The 23778-nt window shown below is 36.8% G+C and overlaps 1 protein-coding gene across 5 annotated transcripts in view; it reads right to left on the reverse strand.

Annotated features, from left to right (window-relative positions):
* CNKSR2 (connector enhancer of kinase suppressor of Ras 2) overlaps window positions 1-23778 on the reverse strand; it is a 334206-nt gene that overhangs the window by 75241 nt on the left and 235187 nt on the right. For all 5 annotated transcript variants that reach the window (XM_036747697.1, XM_036747696.1, XM_036747695.1 and 2 more), the window contains 3 exons: window positions 6583-6631; window positions 5623-5795; window positions 941-1014 (listed from right to left, as the gene is read on the reverse strand). In XM_036747697.1, the coding sequence (XP_036603592.1) occupies window positions 941-1014; window positions 5623-5795; window positions 6583-6631 (296 nt within the window). The remainder of the gene's footprint in view (window positions 1-940; window positions 1015-5622; window positions 5796-6582; window positions 6632-23778) is intronic.

The raw sequence follows: 23778 nt of genomic DNA on the forward strand, positions 1-23778 counted from the left end.
CAATTTAGCTCTACCATGTTTCTATACCATGTAAGTGAAGAGAAGGAAAGAAGGAAAGAAAGAGAGGGAAAAAAGAGGAGTTGAGGAGTGTGGAAAAAAAGCAGAACAGAAAAGTAAATAGTCCAACCAATCCAAGCAATTTCTTTTTCAATTTTAGGATTTTTTGTGAAATATAAAGTCACGGAAGCAAAGTCAAGAGAGCAAGAAAACTCGACTAAATCAGGGTCTCAATCAGCCAAGGGACCATGCAGCACAGATTACCTTCAGTGGGGTAGTTATGACTATTCTTACTTTATACAAGTGGAAACTGAGAGAAACCAAGTGATTTACCTCACGAGGCACACAGGAGTCAATGCTAGAGGTAAGGCCCAGGTGTACCGACTCTCCCGACCTCATTTGATCATAAAAACTAACTCCTTTGTATAGGTATACATTATGTGCAATACTACTGCCCTCATGAAAAGGAAATTTTTTATCTCTAAGTTAGAAGAAAAATGACAGTGTCACATGGAAGGAAGTCTTAAAAAAAGAACAAAATTATCCTTCTACACATTTTTTCTGATTAGACCACACATGCTTACATTGCTCAGTCTAGCCTAGTTTGGGGGCACCTGGGTGGCACAATGGATAGAGTACCAAATCGGAAGTCAGGAGAACATCTTCCTGAGTTCAAATCTGGCCTCGAACTCTTACTAGCTGTGTGACCCTGGGCAAGTCACTTAACCCACTTTCTACAACTGTAAAATGAGCTGGAGAAGGAGATGGCAAACCGCTCCAGTATCTTTGCCAAGAAAACCCCAAATGGGATCCCAAAGAGTTAGACATGACTGAAAACAATTGAACAAGAATGACAGCAGCCTATGATTAAGAGTACAAGTCTATAGGTTTCTATGATCATGACACCAATCTGGGAGCAAAGATGAACAAAAACACACTTAACTATTTCTTGCGACATTCACTGGCTCTATCAATTTTAAATTCAGGCAAACTGATGAATCCTTCTGCTTTTTCATCCTAAAAAATAAAACAAATCTTTTTTCAGTCCATCATCTACAGAAGATTGACAATTAAATGATCTATTTTATTCCCAATGATGTATCAAAGTGACTTTTCATTTTATTCCCTTAAATCAGGGCCAAGAGTGATATTTTAGAGATGACAATTGTGGCTTCTCCTTTTGAACTCTATGTAATTTCGTGTCATCTTTGAATAACATTACTTTCCATAATCTTATGAGTAACTTTTTGATGACAAATGAAACAATTAAAAAGAAAACATGTCATTAAAAACTTATTCATTATTATAAAGTTAGAACTTGTTACCTTCAAAGGTGAGACAAAAAATTCAAATAGCATTTTTCTTTCCAGTATGGTAATACAATATTAATGGCCATTTAAAATTGATTGGCTTAGTAATGACTTCAGGTCCACATTTTTACCATTTCAGAACCGATGCAATCTGAATGTTTTTCTTTAAATTATATATGACAATTTAGATGTTTAAAAGTGTAGAAAACCCCCCAAACAGCTTCAGTTTTGTTTTTCATTTCGACACTATCCAATAAGATAACATACAAAAATGAAGATAAAGTGCTCCGTAGCAAGACACCTTGCTAGATGTTGCTCCCCAAAAATGCAATCAACAAACATGAATAACATTTTATTATATAGACAAAACCACCATTTTGCATATTCCAGAATACATTTTTATATTAATAGAGATTAATCAATTCTTTGACTGTCTGGATTGAGGTACATGGTATGTAACTAAAATTGCTCTTTAACAACATTCCATATGTAAAATGTCTTTTAATTACACCTTTTTAAAACTAATAAATGCTTCTTTTTCTCCTGAAATATGAAGAACTATGGTAGGTAAATTGTGCAATATCTAAGTTTAGATGAAAGCTTTATGACTGTTTGTTTATGCCACTTGGGATTATTGTGATCTTGTTCCTAAAAATTTCTTCAATATTTTTTTTGGGGAGGTTTGGCCACTCAGATTAAAATGAGACTACACTTTTACTACACATTCTCATTCTAATTTGGTCTGTGGACCTGTACCATCTCAAAAGCAGATTCTCTATTTTCTCTTTTCTTCTCTTTTCCAATCTCTGAATGATTTCTGACATCTCTTTCAGCTCTAGAGCCTATACAAACAGATATGCTGTTGTTTCCAACAAAAACTGATTCTCCTGACAATAGTTGCTCTGGGGGAGTATGCAATTGAAAAAGGCAATGTGAAAACATTTTGGTCAAAATATTTTGTTAATTATTTACAATGTTTATTTTCTTCAATGTTACCATTTAAGGAACAAATGCAAGATCCCTATTCCAAATTCGGGGACATTTTAATTCTATGGAATTTGCTATTTGATGCTTTTATTTTAAATTCACACAGCAGTGCACATAGTAGATTTTTATTGAATGGTTTTTGAATGAATGAAAATTTGAACATTATCTGCCGCCTAATTTACTGTGACATTTTTCTTATTTGTTGTTCAGTCATTTCTGACTCTTTGTGACTCCATTTGGGGTTTATTTTGGCAAAGATACTGGAGTGGTTTCCCATTTTCTTCTCCGGTGAATTGGAAAGATGAGGAAACTGAGGCAAACAAGGTTAAGTTACTTGCCCAGAGTTATACAGCTAGAGTCTATGAAACTGTATTTGAACTCAGGTTCTCCTGATTCCAGGACTGCTGCTGTATCCACTACACCACCTAGCTGCCCTTTCTTCCCCTAAAACAATATGTTAATGGGTATTATAACTTTGGGTTTGTACGGCGTTCTGCATATGTTGTTTTGTTTGATCCTCACAACAATCCTATGGATTATGTGCTACTTTTAGCTCCGTTTTACCAATGAGGAAACTGAGGTTAAGAGGTTAAGTGACTTTGTCCAGGGTAACACGTGGGCAGCAAGTGTCTGAAGTGAGATTTGAACTCAGGGCTTCCTGACCTGTCTTACATTCTTATTTATTAGGTGGTGTTAGAATACTGGTGATAGAGTAGTGGACTTGGAGTTAGGATCCGAATTTGAATTTTGCCTCAGACACTTTCTAGCTGTGTGACTAGGCAAGTCACGTAACCTCCTAAGGATGTTGGAAAGGTCAAAAGAAGTAATATATAGCAAGCATTTTGCAAACTTTGAAGTAATACATACATACTATTACGGCTCTAATTACAATTATCTTTGTTGTTATTTCCAAATAAAAAGAACTATTAGGAGTTAGTAGGCTTGGAATGTAAACTCTACTTATTCATTTACTTCCCAAGGACTAATAATAATATCATTTGGAAGAGTTGTTGATTCACCACTGATAACATAACCTTTAGAAACTGGTATATAAGAATGTTCACAATCATATCATGTTAACATTAAGAAAGATAATATGTAATTCAGGAGCCAGTAGATTTATTGATAGGTTGTCTAGCAGCAAATTGAAACATAGACACCAAGGTGTTTCTTACCATTCCCTCCAGATCATCTCAATGAAGAAAAGATTATGGCTAATTTATGACTGAAACCAAAGTATGTTATTTATTGAAATTAAGGTTTTCTCATAATGGTCTAGGATGGTGTATTTGCTGCATAGACAGGCACACTCCAAATTACCAAAAGAAAATGTGTGATGAATGGCAAAACAAGAAATAATAGGAATAACTTCTGTGGACTGCACAAATAGAAAGGATGCAAAAATCTTAACTGCCTATTGTTTGCTGAGCATTGTCCTGAGGGCAGAGGCGACACAAAGTTTTGATAATCTTCAGTCCCTAAACTTAACAGAGTAGAACATAAGCTCCTTAGGGGCAGAGACCATCTCATTTTTGTATCTGCATCCTCAGTGATTTACACAGCCCCTGGAGCATGGTAGGTACAATAGTTAATAAATGCTTCTGGATTGAATGATCGAAGGACCATAGTAAGTGGGCTAGATGCTTACATAGGTGGCTTACTTGATATGTGAGATTGGAGATTAACAAGACAGTGTTATAATTCAGTTTGACAGGGAAGGTCATTACTGACATTAAAATGAGGAAAGCTTCCAGGACAAGGGAAAAATTTGGGCTTTAAAGGATGTTGAGAAACTCAACAGACAAAGAGGGGGAGGATGGAGGGAATAGTCCACACAAAGGGCATGGCGTGGTAAGAATGCAGTGTGTGTTTAGGGTGCTGGGAATTGTCCAATTTAGATGGCATATATAGTAAAATTTCTTGTTATTGCTCACTCATTTTTTCAGTCCTATCTGACTCTTTGCGACCCCACTTGGGGTTTTCGTAGCAAAGATACTGGAGTGGTTTGCCTCAATTTCCTTCTCTGGCTCATCTTACAGATGAGGGGACTGAGGCAGAGTTAGGTGACTTGTCCATGGTCATGTAGCCAGTAAGTGTCTTAGACCAGATTTGAACTCAGGGAGATGAGTCTTCCGGACTCCACGACTACCACTTTATCCGTTGCACTACCTACTTGCCCCAGTATTGCTTATGTGAGGCAATGTTGTAAAAATGATTACATTGTTAAATTATAAGCTGACAATCAGCTCTCAGTCATGACCTGGTCAATGGATTAACAATATTACAATAACTAAAATTAGTTGTTGATATAAAAACCTAGGATTTTTACAATGTAGTGACCGCAAGAACCATAAAAATTGACCTAGCCAAGATAACAAACATTTTGCCCTTTGGTAAAACAAATGATATAAATGGAATTCATTGATGTAATTATTCCATTTAGGAGAAATGCCATCTTAAAAAATTATAAACAAGTATACGAGTGTGGCAGAAAAGTAAAGGCCAATGTAGAGGCTGAGAAACACCTAAAAAAGACAATCCTCATCCTGGACAGTGGAGCGGTTTCATGAAATTGTAATTCTTATGTAATTTCAGATGGTGGTATTTGTAAATATGTGTCTAGAAGGACAATTTTATTCCAGCAAAACACCATTACCAAGTGTGGGGCTAGTAAAGTCTGTATTGTTAAAATGAATCCTGAAGAATTGTATACCTCAGCTACAAAATCAAAAAGAATGATACAGGTCCCTTCCCACTTTGCCTTTACATCCCTGGCACCTGGGGCAGTGCTTGGCATAATAAAAGCTTTCTGAGTGACTATTGATTATTCCAACATTAAGATTCTATGATTCTAAAATCAAATATAGCTTCTTATATATTTCCAACAGCAGCTTTCATGATGAACTGAAATGAATCCAAGGGATCCAGGTATTTAAAATTCCAAATAAAAATTCAGAAAAGAAAGCAAACAAGACCTTGAGCAAAGGCAAACAGTTTTTAATAGGCTCTCATATTTCCATGAATAATAATCCTTTTAGTCAGGCTTCTGCTTGAGTTAGCTCGGTATTTTTAGTTATATTTAGAGAATGTGCCACTATATTTCATTGTACTCAAGGAGATTTAGTTGCTATATTAAAATAATTTAAGCAAATATCAACTTAGAACTCACAAAAATGCCTAGTTAAAGAGTGTGGGTGGAAAGATGACTACCATCAGGCTTATGAAATGGGCTTCCTGTGACTATATGCTTTAAAAATATATAGTATGTTTTGGATATTTTCCCAAAAGCACTAAACACACCAGAAAACAAAATGTGTTTATGGCTTACCTCTTCATTAATATACCAATACAGGGATGTATCCTTTAAAACAAACCAATATTTCTTCCATTTCTGTGAAAAATAACTCTTGGCATCTTTCTTTTTCCAAAGCCAGCCTTCACAGTCACCACGGCCAAGATCTTTACAAGAAATTCGTCGTTTGCTCTTGCCGGCAATCGGACCTAAAGACATCCATGGATGAAACTACTTTTAAAAATTGTTCATTATGAAACTGGGAGAGAAACCTATAGATCACGAAAAGGTACAAGACAAATGAATGCCTTTAGTTGGATATTTTTTGTTTATACATAGGCCACACACTTACGAACACCTTTCAACTCTTTTTCACCACTAATGGAATCACACACAGTTCGGTAAGGAAGTTGCTATCCCATTTATGCTCTGGGTTATGAGACCATGAATTCTGATGAAAGCAACAGGCCTTCCAGAACCTAGGACAACACCTTAATAAATGCTTTTTGATTGATAGGCAGCTTTTGTACTGGTGGCTGTGTTTATTAGAATCATGCAATCATCGGTAAAGAGCTGAAAGGGGCTTTTAGAGGTCATCTAGCACAACACCCTCGTTTTATAGATGCAGAAACTGAGCCCAGAGAGGTCTCACAGGTGGCAGAGGTAGTTCTGAGCTTAGGTCCCCTTTTTCCAAATCATTCTATTCCTTAAATATGAGAGAACAGAATTTGAAAGACCTCTGGCTAAATTAGAAAGACTAGTTCTTCATACAACGATGGCATTTTATCCTCCACAGTAGAACTGGGAGACAGTGGAGGATAAAAGAGCCTGGCATGCTATCGTCCACGAGGTCGTTTAGAGTTAGACATGACCGAGAAATGGAACGACAACAATAACAGCCTAGTAAATATAATGATGAGTACAGAGGGCCATGCACAAGGTAGCTACTCAGTAGATACAGAGGGTGAGGATTTACGGACACCTTCCATTTCTTACCTTTGTTTTTCTTCTTTGATTTGTGTTGCAGAGAGGACTGCTGAAATGTCTGGAATCAAAGACATGAAAGAACGGTGAACGCAGAATTAGCAGACACTCTTCTACACTCCAGGGTTGTTCCACTTAACAAGGACATTTAAATCTACAAGTTGATACTTGAACCTTGAACTTCCCCACCAAAGGCTTCCAAAATAAGGTTACCTATGGTATTTGGCTTTCTTCTTAATTTTCCTAGGAAGATAAGGCAGCAGCAAAGTGGCCCATTGCACAGTGTCTGGAGGCCTAGATTTAGGTCTTGACTCTGTCCCTTACTATGGATGTCTCATTTCACATTTCTAAGCCTCAATTGGTTCATTGCAAAAAATTAGCATAATAACACTTACAATAAACTGCTCACAGGATTGTTGTGAGGTAAGATCTTTAGAAGCCTCTAACATGCTAGAGAAACACAAGTTATCGGGAGAGATAAATTAGATTTTTCTCCTTTTAAGAGATAAATTGATGCTAAAAATTGCAGAGAGAGTTGACTAGACCAATGAGAGTATAAGTAAATGGAAAAAAATACAAGGGTTCCAGGTATTTCGTGTGTAAGTGATTTGTCCTGGATCACACAGTCAGTATGTATCAGAGGTAGGCCTTGAAGCCAGGGCTTTCTGGTTTCCAGGGCAGTAATCTATCCACTATATAATGCTGTTTCTCTCTCTCTCTCTCTCTCTCTCTCTCTCTCTCTCTCTCTTTTAAAGTGAGCAATTCAAAAAAAAATCCAAGTCCACTTATTAACAGAAAGGTGTGTACCATTTGGGCTCTTTATTAGTCCTCAGAAGTTTTTGAACTTAAGGAGTGGTCAACTCATGTCTTTTCTGCCTAGACTATAGGTCTGTTTATAGTATTTGTCTCTTCCTGTGGTATTTGGATAACTGACAGTTTTGAATAGGACTACCTTCCTCCATGAGAATTCACTATGTGGCCAAATGAACTTACAAAATAGATAAACTAGAGCACAATAATTCTAATTGACAAAAAATTCTTTAACGCACAAAAACAATTTGGAAAGTATCCTTTAAATTGCAATTCTTCCAATTGCCTTTAAAATCATTCCATTGACAAAGAGTTCATGTAAAAGAGCATAAAAGAGCTTTTGAGAAACACAGGGACAATTTTCTTGGCCTTCTAGGGTGTTCCTAGTAGCAGACAAGTAGGCTCATTTCTTTTTTCCCCTTTTGGTGACTTATGAGGAACTGTCAGACTTCAAAAATTGATGTAATTCAATGATGGGTCTTTGCCATCATTGTTAAATTGCTTATAAAAAGGGAACACATTTCATTTTATTTTTAATGTAGGGCTTAGAAAGCAAGCTTTTAAAATTATCCATTTGAAACACAATTCTTTTTCTCGATGAAAGCAGCAGCATACAAGAAAGCTCCCTTTTCACAGTTGTCAACTAAAACAAGCTATTCACGCTCTCGGTTTCTATGGCAATGCACACCTCTCTTCATTTTAAAGGATTTTCAGATGAGAGGGAGCTCAGTTAATGCTATGTTCCAAAGACTAAAGTTACACCATCTTTTTCACAAACTGAGAAACAATGAAGAAGCTGTAAGTCATATTTTTCTTGAAAAGTTTGGCAAATATCTTTCAAACTGAATGTTGATTCTCCATTTTACATATTGACGGAAAACAGTTACCAACCAAAAGGATTGGATCTAGTAAACATAACCTAGTTAAGTTTCTTAATATTGAAAATCAGAAGTGGACATCTTTTCCTTTAAATGTTATCTCTAAATTGAATAACTTTTTTAAAGACTGAACTCATGAAATCTAACTATTGTTCTATCCTCTAACATGTCTGACAGTACCACAGATGGAACACTGATTCATTAGTTGGATCCAGAAGACGCTCTCATGTTCTATTTTTCTGTGTCATGGAGGCTAGACATCGCATAAATGATTTCAATTCACAGGTATCTCAAAAAGATCCTTCTACCTCCTTCAAATGTTTTAGTGGCAAAGAAAGATATATCTCTAACATACAACTAGACTTGTTTAGTCTCAGCTGTTCAACACAATGCGTCAATTTGTCAATTAATTGGTTTGATTAATTTCACCTCTTGTGACTATGAAAATGGTTAATTCTTTTGTATTATATAGACACAGTCTAGGAGTTATCTTTCACTTTTACCCTCTAGTCTAGCTTATCTTCCGATGTGGGTCTTTGCAGGAAACAACATAATTAGAAAATAGCAGGAGATTAGAAGATGAAAAGAGTTGGCTCATCAAAAAAATTCTGTATCCATGTTCATTATTTCATTGCAATAACTTTATTTTTTCTTTTGGATTTAAATTTTAATTTTAGGAAAAGATTCCTTCTCTATGGCTCACTTTTGGTTTTATCTCTCACTTTCCTAATTCATAAGTTGATTACTGGGAAAATTAAAATGAAACTTGACACAAATTTCCAAGTTCAGATTTTGTTCCAAGTTCAAAACATAGCATAGGTGTCACTGGGTAGCAATCCATAAACTCTTTGTATTAATCATAGTGCTACATATTTGTAAAGTAGGTTAAGATTTTTGACCCTAAGTATACTTTTCTATCCAACAGATTGTGTCATAGAAAAAACACAAGATGCATACTTAATATATTTGAATTTTTTAAAAAATAATTCACATTTGCTTAATTTATTCACATAATAATTTACCTCACTGGAAAATTATTTTCAAACATACTACACATGTGTGTTTATATTGTACTTAGCCTCCATGATGAAAAGTCATGGCGTGTAAGCTCCTTGAAGGTAGAGACTGATTATTACTTCTGTTTTTAAATCCCTAGCATCTAGGATAGTACCTGACACTTAATGAATGCTTGCTGTTTGGTTAAACATTTTATTTTTGTAAAGTTAATCATCTTTTTGGCAAATTGTTTATTTTTATCAATCCTTTTTGTTGAAGCTGTTTCCTTTACTGATGTTGTAATGTCCAGGTTTGTGCTCCTTCTAAGATAGAATGTTAATATGGAACAGTTTTCTTATTCCTTAAGCACTATATGCATAAGCATCTATTTAGATGAAAGAAAATTTAGTACACAACACTATTTCATCAATGACTGTGCAATTACATTAGTTTCTTTGCATCATTTCCCTGGGATTAAATGCCTTTATCTCTCTTCAATAAGAGAAATGAATGGAATTTGTGAGAACAAATTCAAGAGAAATGAATAAGAACAAATTAATTCCAAATACAGAATGCAAAAGACACTTTAAGGCATGATTCTGTTATTATTGTACATACTATGCATGATTGAGTTTCATGATGTATTTGTAAAAGATGGAAAAAAAATCCCCCTTAGCCTCTAATAATTGTTTAAAAACTATATGCTTTGCAAAACAAATTACTTTTTGAAATACACGTTAATGGAACTAAGTGTTCAAAAGACTGAATTGTTGCCTCCTTGATGAATTGTACTATTAGATTTTGCAGAAATATATTTCAGATTATATTTGCTGGAAGTTTAATGATGATAGAGAATCAAACTTGGCCAACTTAAAATACTATCATAAACGATAAAATTCAGCTTATCAAACTCAGAGACTAGAATCTGTAAAGAAAGAAAGTTGACTGATTTGTAATCAAAGGCTTTTTTTAAGTCAAAGAAAGAAGTTGATAAGACAGAGTGGTTAATTCTAATGGGATGTCCCAGATGAAATGTGTTTGGTCCTTAAAATTTTACAAAGTCAATTATTAATTATTGTATTCAACTCTCATAACAGCCCTGTGAGGTGGGTTGATATTTTTATCCCCATTTCACACATGAGAAAACTGAGGTTGAGAGGGTGACAGTAAGTGTCAGGATTTGATCCCAGTTTTCTCTTGTCTCCATGTCTACTGCTTAAAACAAACCAAAACAACTGCACCATTGTATCTCTCTAAATCAAGCTCATCTTCGGCACTAGTGAGGGTCTTGTATGCACACCTTTGCAACATTCTAATTATTGGGTGGTAATAATTACTATTTATGTAGTATTTTAAGATTTGCAAAATGGTTTTAATCCTCAAAATGACCCTATAAGGTAGCTGCGCTCATTATTCCTTTTATACAGACAAGAAAATAGAGGGTAAGAGACTAAGTCACTCGTCCAGGGCTATGTACCTAGTATTGTCTAAGGTAAGCTTTAAACTCGGGTCTTCCTGACCCCAGGTCCAGTACTTTACCCATTCGACCACCGAGGTGCTTGTAACTGGGTTTACCATTTGCTCATTTTGGACATATAGTTCTTTTTGGAAAGGTCTAGATGTGATTCTTCTAAGCATAGGGAATTCCCAAGGAGCAGATTCTCTCCACCAATGTAAATCACCACCTAATCTGCCATTTAGAGTCTTAGCTGCCTCGTGGCACTGAGATGTTAAGTGATTCATTCAGGGATGCATAGGTAGTAGGTGTCAGAGGTGAAACTTGAGGCCACATCTTCCTGTCTCCTAGATGGCTCTCTATCCTCTACACCTACAGCTGCCTCTGATACACATTTATCATGAACACATTAATAGAGGCGAATTCTAGCCCCAAACGCCTGGACAAGGTCATTTATAGACACAAACTAAAATTGTCTATCAAGTGCTTAAGGTACACAAAACTTAAATGAAATCATCAGAACATTGGATTCAAATGAAATTGCTTCTACAAGTCCCAATCAGTTTTAACTCATCAAGCATCAATATTTTTCTTCTTTAAGGCATTGTCCTATCTATAAATAACTACACAGGCTATTCTACGTAAGTGTGGACAATTTAGATGTAGTTATTTTCCCCTAAGCTATTTGGCTGCTAAGTCATCTCCTTTGGATATTTCATTTTGTATTTCTGTGAGTTCTTGTTTCATTTTTCTTCTTTTTCTCTCTTGGTTTCCTGGTTTGAAAAATGACAAAATGGGGGTGATTGTCTTTAGGAAGTTTAGTCTATGTGAGATTCAATATGCAAATTCAAAGAGCTGTAACATATGATGTTTCAATGATAAATTTTCAGGTAATTTCTCAGAAATTGAAGAGTAGCTTAAAATCAAAATAAACTGAGACTATGCTATTCACATCCTATTTACAATATTTGACATGGGTTTCACAGAGACTCTGATTATAGAAGAAAATCAATATAGCCATTTTGAAATATAAGGTTTCCTTAGCCCTCAATAATGTTATCTCTATCAAAGAGAAGATAGTGACAGATGTCTGCTTTAAATACTTAAAGACTAAAATAACATCTGATTAAATGAAATTTTATAACATTTTAAAGTGGACTAGCAATTGCTATATTGAAAAGTTAATTGTCTGAAGCTGTTTAAAATTAGGTGAGCAAAATTAAAATTATTCACTAACCATCTTCCGGTTTTACACTAGAAACTATACATCCCAAACAGATTCTAATGATTTAAATGACCACATAGACTTAAAGTTCCTGATAGCAAAATCTTCTTCCTGTCACTAGCCATAGGAAGACTCACCCTAAGTTGTCCTGAAGTGTAAATTATATTCTTATATAGCCTTTCCTAATGGAATTCACCTCATTTTTTCCCATATGAATGATAGAAATTTAATTGAATGAATATTTTTCTCTTATGGAGGATAATAACCAATGATTAATCAAAGGAGCACCAAGAGATACTAATGAAAAGTTGCCAGAATAGAATTGTGGTACATAAACCTCCCCTTGCTTGACACCATCCATGGCTATCACCAATTGAAAAAGAGGAAATATAAAATAAGATTCCATTACTGTAAGCTCATTACCAAACAGAACAGGCATGTATAAATCAATATTTCAAAGGGTCAGTGATGTTATTGATATATGTCCCCTCCAACATTGTAGATGGTAACCTATCCTCACTACATTCAGTGGTTCTGTCCTGTCCATATCCTCCCCAAAATTCTCATTCAATTTATGTAAATACTTAACCCAACGTAGTATAGAGGAAAAAACACTAGATTCAATGATGGAGGACCTAGGATAAAATTCTAGCTCGGCCATTTACTACCTGTGTAATGCTGGGCAAGCCATTTGACTGCTCTGGGCCTCAGTTTCCCCACCTGTAACATGAAGCAGTTGATGACAGCCGTCACTTTCATTTCTAAATCTGCAATCTGTTAGCATTCTAAGGGTGTCAGTGCAGTACACGTGATGCCCACATATTATCCTTTACTCCTAAGACATAGCTGGCCCACTTCCTTTTGCTTATATCTTCTACACAATATACTTATGCCACTTCGCATACACATCATCACTTCCCAAATATCTCTCCACTGCCCTTTAGGTCACTTGCAGTTTGGAATCTTCGAAGATATTCCAAGATTCTTTGTCATATGACATCACTGAAGAAACAATAGGGGGATAGGCCCTGGGCCTGTGATTTCAGGGAACTCCGAGGTGGCACAGATGCAGGTCAACAACTTCTCTGCAACTCATGGTTTCAGTCTGTTGCCTAGGACACCGAGAGATTAAGTGAGTTGCCCACGGTCACGTAACCAGTGCCTGTCTGAAGCAGAATCTGAATCCAGGTTTTCCTGGCTTTGAGGTGGTTAGGGTTAAAAAGACGGGCTTTTATGCTAAGGACCTTATTGGAAGTGCTGTTTTGGTAATATAATCTAGCCTATTCCTTTTTTTTCAATTGTGAGCCTAGCTCACCTGTCCATCATCAGTGCCTGTTTAAGATGTATGGATGAATTGCACACTCTGTCCCTGGGAGGCAGGTAGGACGGATGGGATGGGTGCTTCCTGGGTACCTTGTAATATCCACAATTTGAGCCGTGGGCCATAGTGCTCAGAACCTGAGCTGCAACATAGTTTCGGTCTGCCCTTGTATTCTGGGTCCAGTACTAAGGCAGAGGAGGCCTGGTCCCGGTTTGTTGAGCGAATAGCATGCATTGCTTAAAAACTGAAATGCTTGGAAGCTTGAACCTTTGTTTCCTCAATCGTTTCATCTTTTCCCCACCGCAGCCCTGAGAGAAGGTTTCAGCCACAGTGGGTATGGATGGGATAGGTGTGACCCAGACACCTCAATGTATTCCTAGAGATAGTGGCACAAGACCCTCACTCAAAGCAGGGTCTGCTTATCCCCATGGAAGCCTAGGGAAAACCTATTCTTGATCCTATCTCCCACGGTGGATAATTAGAATTTTCTGTTTTGAATGCTTATGGCTCTCACTAAGGAGGCTGAGACCTGATAGAATCAACACAATATCGTCCACAAACATCAGAAGTATCTGGAAGACCTTAACATTGATGAGATTTCTCCTTCGCTTGGATTCTCTAAGGGGCATTTTTTCATGACAGCAGTGGTATTATTGAACATTTATGTTTATGATTGTGACTACCAAGGAATCTTTTATGGACTTAAAACATGCATAAATACAGGAATAAGGCATTTGTTGTTTACTAAGTGGAAAATGCTGTACAGGTGTTAAAATTACAAATAGAAAAGCAAGATAGTCCCTGCTTTCAAGGGCTCACATTCTAGAGAGCATACAAGCAATTACGCAAAGCTTCAGCTAGAAATCAGATGGAAAATTTCCATGGTCCTTAAGCTATAGGCGATAGATGGGAAAAAAAACCACCTTGCTGGAGGAGAGCTTTTAAAGCTAAACTTTGTTCTGTTCAGTTAAGTGCCTTTTGGCTATTAACAAACAAAAAGCACAGCAAGATATTGTATTGTTTAAACCCTTCGTTCAATTTGTGACTGGATATATGGTCTGCTGTAGAGTACGGTTTCTGAAAGTCTGTCTAATCCCTTCCTATAGCTTCATCAAGGACACCCTCAAGAAATGTGTGGATCATACATCATATGGTTCAGGAGTTATGGATGTTTCATCTTCATTGCTTTTTCATTTTCCAAATTGCCGTGCATACTTCTTTTCAGTTATTTCTGGACAGAAAGAAGAAATGGACGAGGAATTTTGGAAATAGATCACATTCATGGAGGACCTCAATTCTCTATACATCTGCTAGAGTGAGCTCTCTGTTAAAAGCTGACCAGTCAATAACTTCTTAGCTTGCAGTAAGGGTTAGTTAATTTTTTAATAGGCAGAGTTTTGTAGATGATATTAAATTGGGAATGGGGATAGCTAGCACAATGAATGCCAGAATCAGGATCCTTGGCAGGCTAGAGGATTATGTTGAATCTAATAAAATTAAAATCAATAAGCTGGAATATTATCTTACATGAGTTAAGGCATGGGGGAAGGCACAGGTAAACAGCAATTTGTCTGAAAATGAAATGGGGATGTTGGTAGACCAAACACTCAGTATAAAAAAGCAATGTAATGTGGCAAACAAAAATGCTAATGTGATCTTAGGCTGCATTGAAAAATGTGGCTTCCAGGAAAGAGGAGGCGACGGTCCCTCTGCACTTGGTCTTGATCCAATAGTGGCAGGAGCAGTGTGTTCAGTTTTGGGTGTCATAGTTTAGGAAGGACAGTCAAGGAGAGCTACAGAATGTCTAGGAGGGCAGCCGCAAGGGCCTCAAATTCATGTCATATGCATATTGGTTGAAGGAATTGGGAATGTTTAGCCAGGAGAAGAGAAGACTTGACATGTCAGCAATTTTCAGGTGTTTGAGCTATTGTGTGGAAAAGCATTAGACTTGTTCTATTTCATCCAAGAGTGTAGAACCCAGAACAATAAATAGAAGTTGCAAAGAGGAAAATTTAATCTCGTCAGGGAAAACATCTTTCTAACAAGAAAGCTATTCAAGAGTGGGAATGGGCTGTTTTACGAGGCAATGGGTTCTCCCATAATGGAGATCTTCCATCAGATCCTGGATGACCATTTGTTTGGCATATCATAGGGAATCTACCTTTTAGGTGTGGCTTGGATGAGATGGGTGCTGAGCGCCTTTCCAACTTTAAAAATTCTGTGATTCTCATTCTGAGATTTTGCATATTTCTTTCCCAGGTATCTTAAAAATTGTTTCACCTTCTTCTGTGTGTGTGCTTGGTTTGGTCCAGATGCTCTTTATGACTTTGTCTTCTTTGGTGCTGTTTCCACACCCACTTTCATATGTGCACACAGACAGACAGAGGTCCTGCAGTCTAAATATGGCAGTTCCACAATGGTGAAATGACTTTTGTATGGAAATGCTGACGGATCTGCTCTCTCTGTTGTCCTCTTTCTAATTTCAAATACAAATGCTCTTGGAAGTATCAGGCTTGGTTGTGTCTCACACCAAATTTTCCAAAGACTTGCTTTTCTCTCTACTACTCCTCACAATTTTATAAGTTAACAACAAGTAATCTTGGACTTTGTTGTTGTTGTTCAGCCATGTTTGTGTCTTGATGACCCCATTCAGGGAATTTTTGGCAAAGATACTGGAGTGGTCTGCCATTTCCTTCCCCAGTTCACTTTACAGATGAGGAAACTGAAGCAAAGAGGGTTAAGTAACTTGCACCAGGTTACAAAGCTAGTAAGTATGAGGCCATATTTGAACTCAGGAAGATGAATCTTCCTGACTTCAGGTCCAGCACTCAGTATGGCACCTAGCTGCCTCAATCTTAGACTATCGTGCTTTATAATATTTTGTGAATGACTTTACATTCTAAATTGCTATTGGTCTTCTATGACATGACTCTTTTTGGCTAAGGAAATTTCTGAACTCTTTGGGCTTTATATGGTGGAGATTCTTTTATAGTTGTTAACATACTGTAGGAAATGACAACTTTGTGGCACCACTTCACTATTTCTTTCTTAGCCATTAGATTGGCTAACGTGATAAAAAAGGAAAATAAATACTTCAGGGGATATGGGAAAATAGATCCACTAATTTGAGTCAAACCAAAATAGGTACACAAATTGTTTTGGAGAGCAATATGGAACTATGCCCAAATGTTATTAAACTGTACATACCCTTTGATCCAGTGATAATGAAAGTGGCAAAGGACACGTGTACAAAAATATCTATAGCAGCTCTTTTATGGTGGCAAAGAATTGGAAACTGAGGTGATGTGCATCAATTGGGAGATGGCTGAACAAGTTATGGTGCATAAATGTGATAGAATACTAATGATAGATAGAAATGATAAAAGGTATGATTCAAAAAAATCTGGGAAGACTTGAATGAACTGATGCAGGCTAAAGTGAGCGAAACCGGGAGAACAACTTATGCAGTAACAGCAATATTGTAAAGATAATTAACTTAGGAACTCTGATGAACACAGTGACCAATCACAATTCAAAGGACAATAAGTCATGCTATTTACCTCCTGAAAGAGAGAGAACTGATGAACTGAGTGCAAATTAAAGCATATTTTCTCCTACTTCTTTCTTTCTACCTTTTTTCTTTATTTCTTTGGAACATGGCTCATGTGGAAAATTGTTTTGCATGACTCTATATATTTTAATGTGTTCACTTGATTTTATTTTGCCTTTTCAATGAATCAAGGAGGGGAGGAAGGGAGTGAGAGAATTTAGAATCGAAAATAAAATCCAATTAAAAAAAGAAAAAAATTCTGTAGGAAATGGTGGCAGTATAGGTCATTGGGAATCTACAAAGCATTTAAAATGTATACTTATTTTGATGATATGTTAAAGTTGTCCTCATAAAGATACTCAATTTACCTCCTGAATGCCACCATGTTATTTTAACATTGTTATGTTCTTTTTGCCTTAATGCTTAGTCTAACCCAAACTGCTTTGGAACTGACTATCTTTCCAAGATTTCTCTACAAACTCTAATCTCTGGGAACACTCATCAAAGCACCTGGAGGATTATGAGGCTCATATGCACAAATCAGCTGATCGTTTCAAAACAGGGGAAGCCCTTTCCGGTAATGTGAGTTACTTCTTTGCCAGAAATAAGCATGCTTAATATTACTGAATGTTCCATTTCCTAATGGGCTAAATCCTTTTGGTACATTTAAAGGTACATTACTTTATGCAACCCTGTTAATAATCTTGATCCTAGATGGCTTTATTGTATTTTACGGTTCAAATTTAAATTCAAGATGTGACTGGCAAAAGTGCATTAAATCTGTGTCAAAAGATATTTATGCAAATAATTACATGATGAACTCTGAATGAATGTGTTGAATTCATAATTCCATGTACAAAAATAGAATGTGTTAAAATAAAGGACCATTATGGAAGCATTGTTGGTAATCTTCTTGACCATGGTGATGCATGGAATAGCATTCTGTTTGACTGGCTATAAAAGATGCTTTTTTAGACCTTTGTCTGAAAAGACCATTTGTCTCCTCATTTTTGTTCACAGATGTTCTGTTCAATTCTGCCATCCCTCCAATGCCACCCTCATCCAACAACACTTTTTGTATGGGGGAGGAGGCTGGCAAGGGGGAGGGTAATTTGGGTCATTTTCTTCCTGAAATTTTTGAAAGTGTTTATTTTAATTTTAGAAGAAATCAACAATTTTTAAAGCTTCATTTTGAAAGTTCTGCCCAAAATATACTCTACTGAAGTTGTAGGTGGCCAAAATTTAAGGAAAAATTTGCAGTCAAATTGCTCTCTCTTGTTTCCATCAAGCAATTTCCTCTTGCTTCAATTTTATGTAAAATACTTCAGTGACTAAAAAAACCCAACTATTACTTTATCGATAAGAAAAATTGCCAAGCAATCTTTAAGCACCTGAAACAAAGATACCTCATTCTTCCTTCCATTTTCTGAGCAGGGAGGAAATTTTCTGATTAAGTAGCTTAAAAGGAAGCACTAATCTAGATTCTATATTTTGGCATAATCCAAAGAATGCAAAATCTGGGCAAGTCAGGGTGGTAATGGAGAAGAAGTGTTGTGTGTGTGTGTGTGTGTGTGTGTGTGTGTGTGTGTGTGTGTGCACGGGAAGTGCAAAGTAGTTGGAGGAGAAAAAATCTTAAATCAAAAAATATTTATTTTAGAGATCATGGCAGATAAAGATGTGGTCTTAAAGATTCTTTTAACAGATGTGCCCTAATATATCCCTTTAAATTACTATGTCAGGGCTTCCCATCCTCCATTCCATTGCCTCTGAATATCCTAGCACTGAAATAGGGGCCATATGGTTCCATAACATTACACTGAGCCCCTGAGGAGACTGGGACATCTTGACATATGTTTTGACAGTACATGCTAGATTGTTTCTAAGCAGAGGGAGGGCATTGTGTATCAAGCCTTCCAAGTGTGGATTTAAAAAAAAAAAACAACTATAACGTATAAACTTCTTCACCCCTCAATCTAGGGTCCTCTGATTCCTCTGCCATGCAAATTTTCTTTCAAACTTATACCAATATCAATTAAAACTCATTGCAACTTTAAAACCCCACGTCCATACTGATGAGGAAGTCAGTGATTCAAAGACGAGTGCCTGTTTAGCCACAGACAGAGTAACTTAGTGATTATTTTTGTGACAGATAACTCAGGAGATTTGGGTCTGAATCAAAGGCTTCACCACTTATTATCTATGAGACTTAGTGGTGTCTTTACAGTCTCAGAACTTACTAGCTGTGTGACCCTGGGTAAGTCACTTAATCCTATTTGCCTTAGTTCCTTACTTGTAAAATAAACTGGAGAAGGAAATGGTAAACCACTTCAGCGTCTTTGCCAAGAAAACCCCAAATGGTGTCACAAAGAGTTGGATATGACAGAAACAACTGAATGACGACAACAAAGAGTAACCTAATGATTATCCTTGTGACCAGATAACTCAAGACACTTGAGTTTGATCCCAGGCCTTGCCACTTACTATCTGTGAGACTGACACTTCTCCGGGTCTCGGTCTCCTTATTTGTGTAATGACGGGGTGGATGTCTTCTAGAGTCTTACCTAGGCACAGAAGTCCACGCTAACTCTGAAGGCTTGTCAGGAAAGGCAACCTGAGTTTTTATTGGTAAAAAGTGCTCAATTCCCCTTCTAAATGTGGACTTAAAAACAACTATAAAGTATAAACTTTTCCAGCCCTCAGTCTAGGATCTTCTGATTCCTCTGCCACACAAATTTCTTGCACCTTCACTGTTGTGTGTTACACAATTTTCCACAGGATTCATTGTTGATTGTCATCATTTTGCTCACTTTTTTTCAGGATAAACCTTCCTGGCATGGGAAAGCCCAGTATTTTAATTCTATCACCTTCAGTTCTTTGGGGAAAAAAATCATCTTGTAGTCTACCACATTCAAACTTCCATCCAGAAAATAACACGCAAAGTCACATATCATGCTCCATGTTAAAGGCACAGTCATTTTCAGATGCCCTATAAGTATGCAAACTTAAAATGGTCAGATCTCACAAATCAAAGGGCTGACCTGAATAGTTTCAAGGTGACTAAATTTACCTTTTTCACAGGGGGCACTCTTGATCCTCAGAGATTCCAGATGCTTGACCTTCAGTACATGAAAAGTCAGAGTAGGGCCCATTTACTTTTTTGACTGTTAGAGAGGGCTGGATTGGAAAAGAATTGCAAACCATATTTCCCACCTAGAAGCCTCTGTGTAGGAGCCCATTAATAAACTGAATTCAAATCAACACATATTTATGAATTCCTTATTATTTATGTATCAGAGATAGAAAGCTAGAGGGACCTCAGAAACCATTTAGTCCACTCTCTTTGCAGGTGAGGAAACTGAAACTCAGAGAGGTTAAGACCCCATTGTCATATAACTAGTAAAATGCCAGAGGTAGGATTTGAACCCAGCTCTTCCTGACCCCAGGCTTAGCACTCTAGCTGGTATACTATGTTGTCTCTGCTCTGGGAGGTGGTGGGGATTCAAAGAGAAAAAATGGAGAAATAAGTTTAACATGTGAGGAATAAATAAAAAAATAAATATTCTGAATCATCCATTAACAAATAGTCAACATATTGCTATCAATGTCACCAAGTAGGACAAAACAGAAACTGTCACATACGGTAATTTGACTTAAAGAAACCATCTTTATCCCCCCCCCCCCCCCCCCCGCCCAGGGTGTCCCAAAAGTCTTAGTGCAGTGGTTTGCTTTAATAGCTTAAAATCGCACTAAGGCTTTGGGGACATTCTATGCATATGCAACTCAGGGAAATAAGTCATTTAATCAAACTGTATATAAGTCATTGATAAGTTTCACTTCCTGACTATCATTTTAACAGTTCTATTTTTGAAAGAATGTAATATAACCATTCTTTGGCTCCTTTTATGTCTTTAAATTGATTGTCCTGGGAAAGAATACATATCCCATAATAAGGAAACACTTCAGCTGTGAGTCAGGGCAGTGAGTTCCAAGAATCTTAGCTTTCACTGAAACACCCCAATGAGTAAAAAGATTATTCATGCCCACTGGAGCTTTGAAAAGTGACCCTTTACCATGGAATCATGTCCTGTGGGAGGGCAACTTCAGTGATAATTTCCTATATTTGGGGCTTAGTCAGAGTCCTTGACCAGGAGAATATATTTTACAATAGTGAAACTTTCCAAAGAGATAAAACTGCACCCACCCACCCACCCACACACACACACACACACTCACACACCCCCACCTACACCCACACACACACACACACACACACACACACTACAATTCACGTACTAGAAATGTTATCTTAAAAGTACTTTCCACCTCTCCCTCTCTTTCATTTAGATCTGATACTTTGTGTGCCCTTAACAGAATACAAGTTCCATCAGAGACTTCTCTGCTTTTTTTCATTGTATGACCTGTGTCAGACACAGGTTAGGAACTTAATAAATGCTTGTTGATTGATTGACAGCATCTAACATTTCTTGCCTTTGAGATGTACATTGAAGATAGTTTAAGCTGAAACAAGAACAAAAGCGAGGAAGGCTAAAGAATGACAAAATTTAAAAATACTCTATGGTTGGGGCTGAAGTCATATTATAATAATGTTGAGAATTCCTTTGGCATTTCTATTTCTCCCCTCCCCCAGGTTCATTAATCTTAAAAGCAACTATAAAGTGTTGTTCTCAATTTGCAAATGGGAAAATTGGATTACAAGGAGAAAGAAATTTACACAAGGTCACAGATAAAAAAAATAGCTTTCAGAACCACCAGCTTCTTATTCAGAAAAATGTCATTTCAGTCTGTTGTTCAGTTGTTTTCCAGTCATGTACAACTCTTCCTGACCTCTTTGGGGGTTTTCTTGTTGGCAGAGATACTGAAGCACTTTGCCATTTTCTTCTCCAGCTCCTTTTACAGATGACGAAATGGAGGCAAACAGGGTTACACAGCTAGTAAGTACTTGGGCCTAGATTTGAACTCAGGAAGATGAATCTTCCTGATTTCAGGACCTCTATCCAATGGGCCATCTAGCTGCCTCTCATTTCAGTATACTCTTCATTAAAAAGCATGTTTAATTTCAAGTACCTTTTGCATTTATAAAGCCTAATATAGTGAGTCTCTATGCAGCGTGCTACTGATTGACCTTAAAAATTCTCTGGGTCAAATATCTTTTGGAATTCTTCACATGCAGAGAGAAAGGGCTGATGGCATGAGAAATGGAATAAAAGAGCACGTAAAGAGCCAGTGTTTGGTTAGATTTTATAATCTAACAAATGGCAAGTGGCAGCTAGGTGGTATGGGTACCAGGCCTGGAGTCAGGAGCACTCATCCTCCTGAGTTCAAATCCAGCCTGAGGCACTTACTAGCTGTGTGACCCTGGTCAAGTTACTAAACTCTGTTTGCCTCAGTTTCCTCATCTGTAAAATGAGCTGGAGAAGAAAATGGCAAACCACTTCAGGATCTCTGTCAAGAAAACCCCAGATGGAGTCATGAAGAGTCAGACACGATTGAAAAATGAATGTATAACAACCGCAAATGGCAGAAAGAAGACAGAACTATTCACTCTTGAATTTTCTTTCTCTACTGTGAAGGATTGTGTACAAGTTAGGAATAATAAACCAACAACTAAGGGACTGTTGCTAACATAATTGTGTTGACTTGGTAAGAAAACACCTTGCTGTATCATATGAGATCAAGTCCAAACCAATCCATGAAGAACCATTCATCAAGCACCTACTAAACACCAGTTGCTGTTCTAGGCACTAGGGTTACAATTATAACGAATGAAACAATCTCTACTCAGGGAGGTTATACAGATACATTTTAGTAACAGCTGATTTTTCCCGCATGGTCCAGAAAGGAGCAAATTTTCTATGCTAAGTGAATGAGAAATGCTTGAAGTCTTCCATTCTCCTCTTCCTTCCTATTTTCATAGTAAATTTCTATTAGTTACTTTGACACTGACACAATGTACTTGTCCGGCAAGTTATATTACTCATGAGTAAAAATTAAATTCTAATTATAATTAGAGGCAAAACTCATTATAAGTGTCAAATAGGCTGACATTAGCAGGACATTTCTTATCTTTAGGCAAGGTTTCCTCTTTTATATCAGATACATTTTGAAAATATTTTCCAGAAGTTCTTGTTAAAAAACCTTCACAAAGTGACTGGAAAGACTAAAATTACATTGCATGCACCAGAAATGAAGCATCATTAAACTCCCATATATGAATGCCAACAAGAAGATTCCAAGCAATGAAGACTAGGACCAAGCAACATATGCCAGATTGGTACAAAAGGAACATTTCAGGTTTCTAGACACCTACTCAAAATCTGGGTTGCTGCTTTTTAGGTTCTAAAAGTAGGGTATTCATTGCTTACATGCTTTCTTTAGAGTCATACTTAAATGTTAGTTGTTCTGGCCTCCTAACAGGAAGGTCTAAAATTAACGTTTATTTTATTTGTGAATTCATTTTACAAGTTTTAATCTGGGCAAATTACCATATACAAAAATTTTGCTAAGTGCCTGGAGAATATGAGAGATGAGCTCCAAAACCCCCTTTCCACCTAAAGGGGGTCTAAAAAATAATAACAATTCATATTTATGTAACGTTTTAGTGTTTCCAAAGTGCTTTCCCCATAGCTGCACTTAGAGGTAGGTCACATTAGCCTTATTATTCGCATTTGGCTAATGAATAAACGGAGTGTAAAAGCAATTAAATGATTTTCCATGGCTAATCACTAAAAGTAATATCACTTACATATGCAAAACAAAGTTTGTAAAATGCTTAAATACAGCTTTTTATTTGATTCTCACAACAGCTCTATGAGTTAGATACGATTCTTATCCCTATCTTACAGATGAGAAAACTGAAGCATAAAGTAATTAAGTGATTTACTTAATAGTCACACATGTTCTAAACGGCTGAGGCAAGTTTTGAACTTAGATCTTTCTGACTCCATGTCTGAT

This window comes from Trichosurus vulpecula, chromosome 2 (assembly GCF_011100635.1).
Source record: "Trichosurus vulpecula isolate mTriVul1 chromosome 2, mTriVul1.pri, whole genome shotgun sequence".
NCBI lineage: Eukaryota > Metazoa > Chordata > Mammalia > Diprotodontia > Phalangeridae > Trichosurus > Trichosurus vulpecula.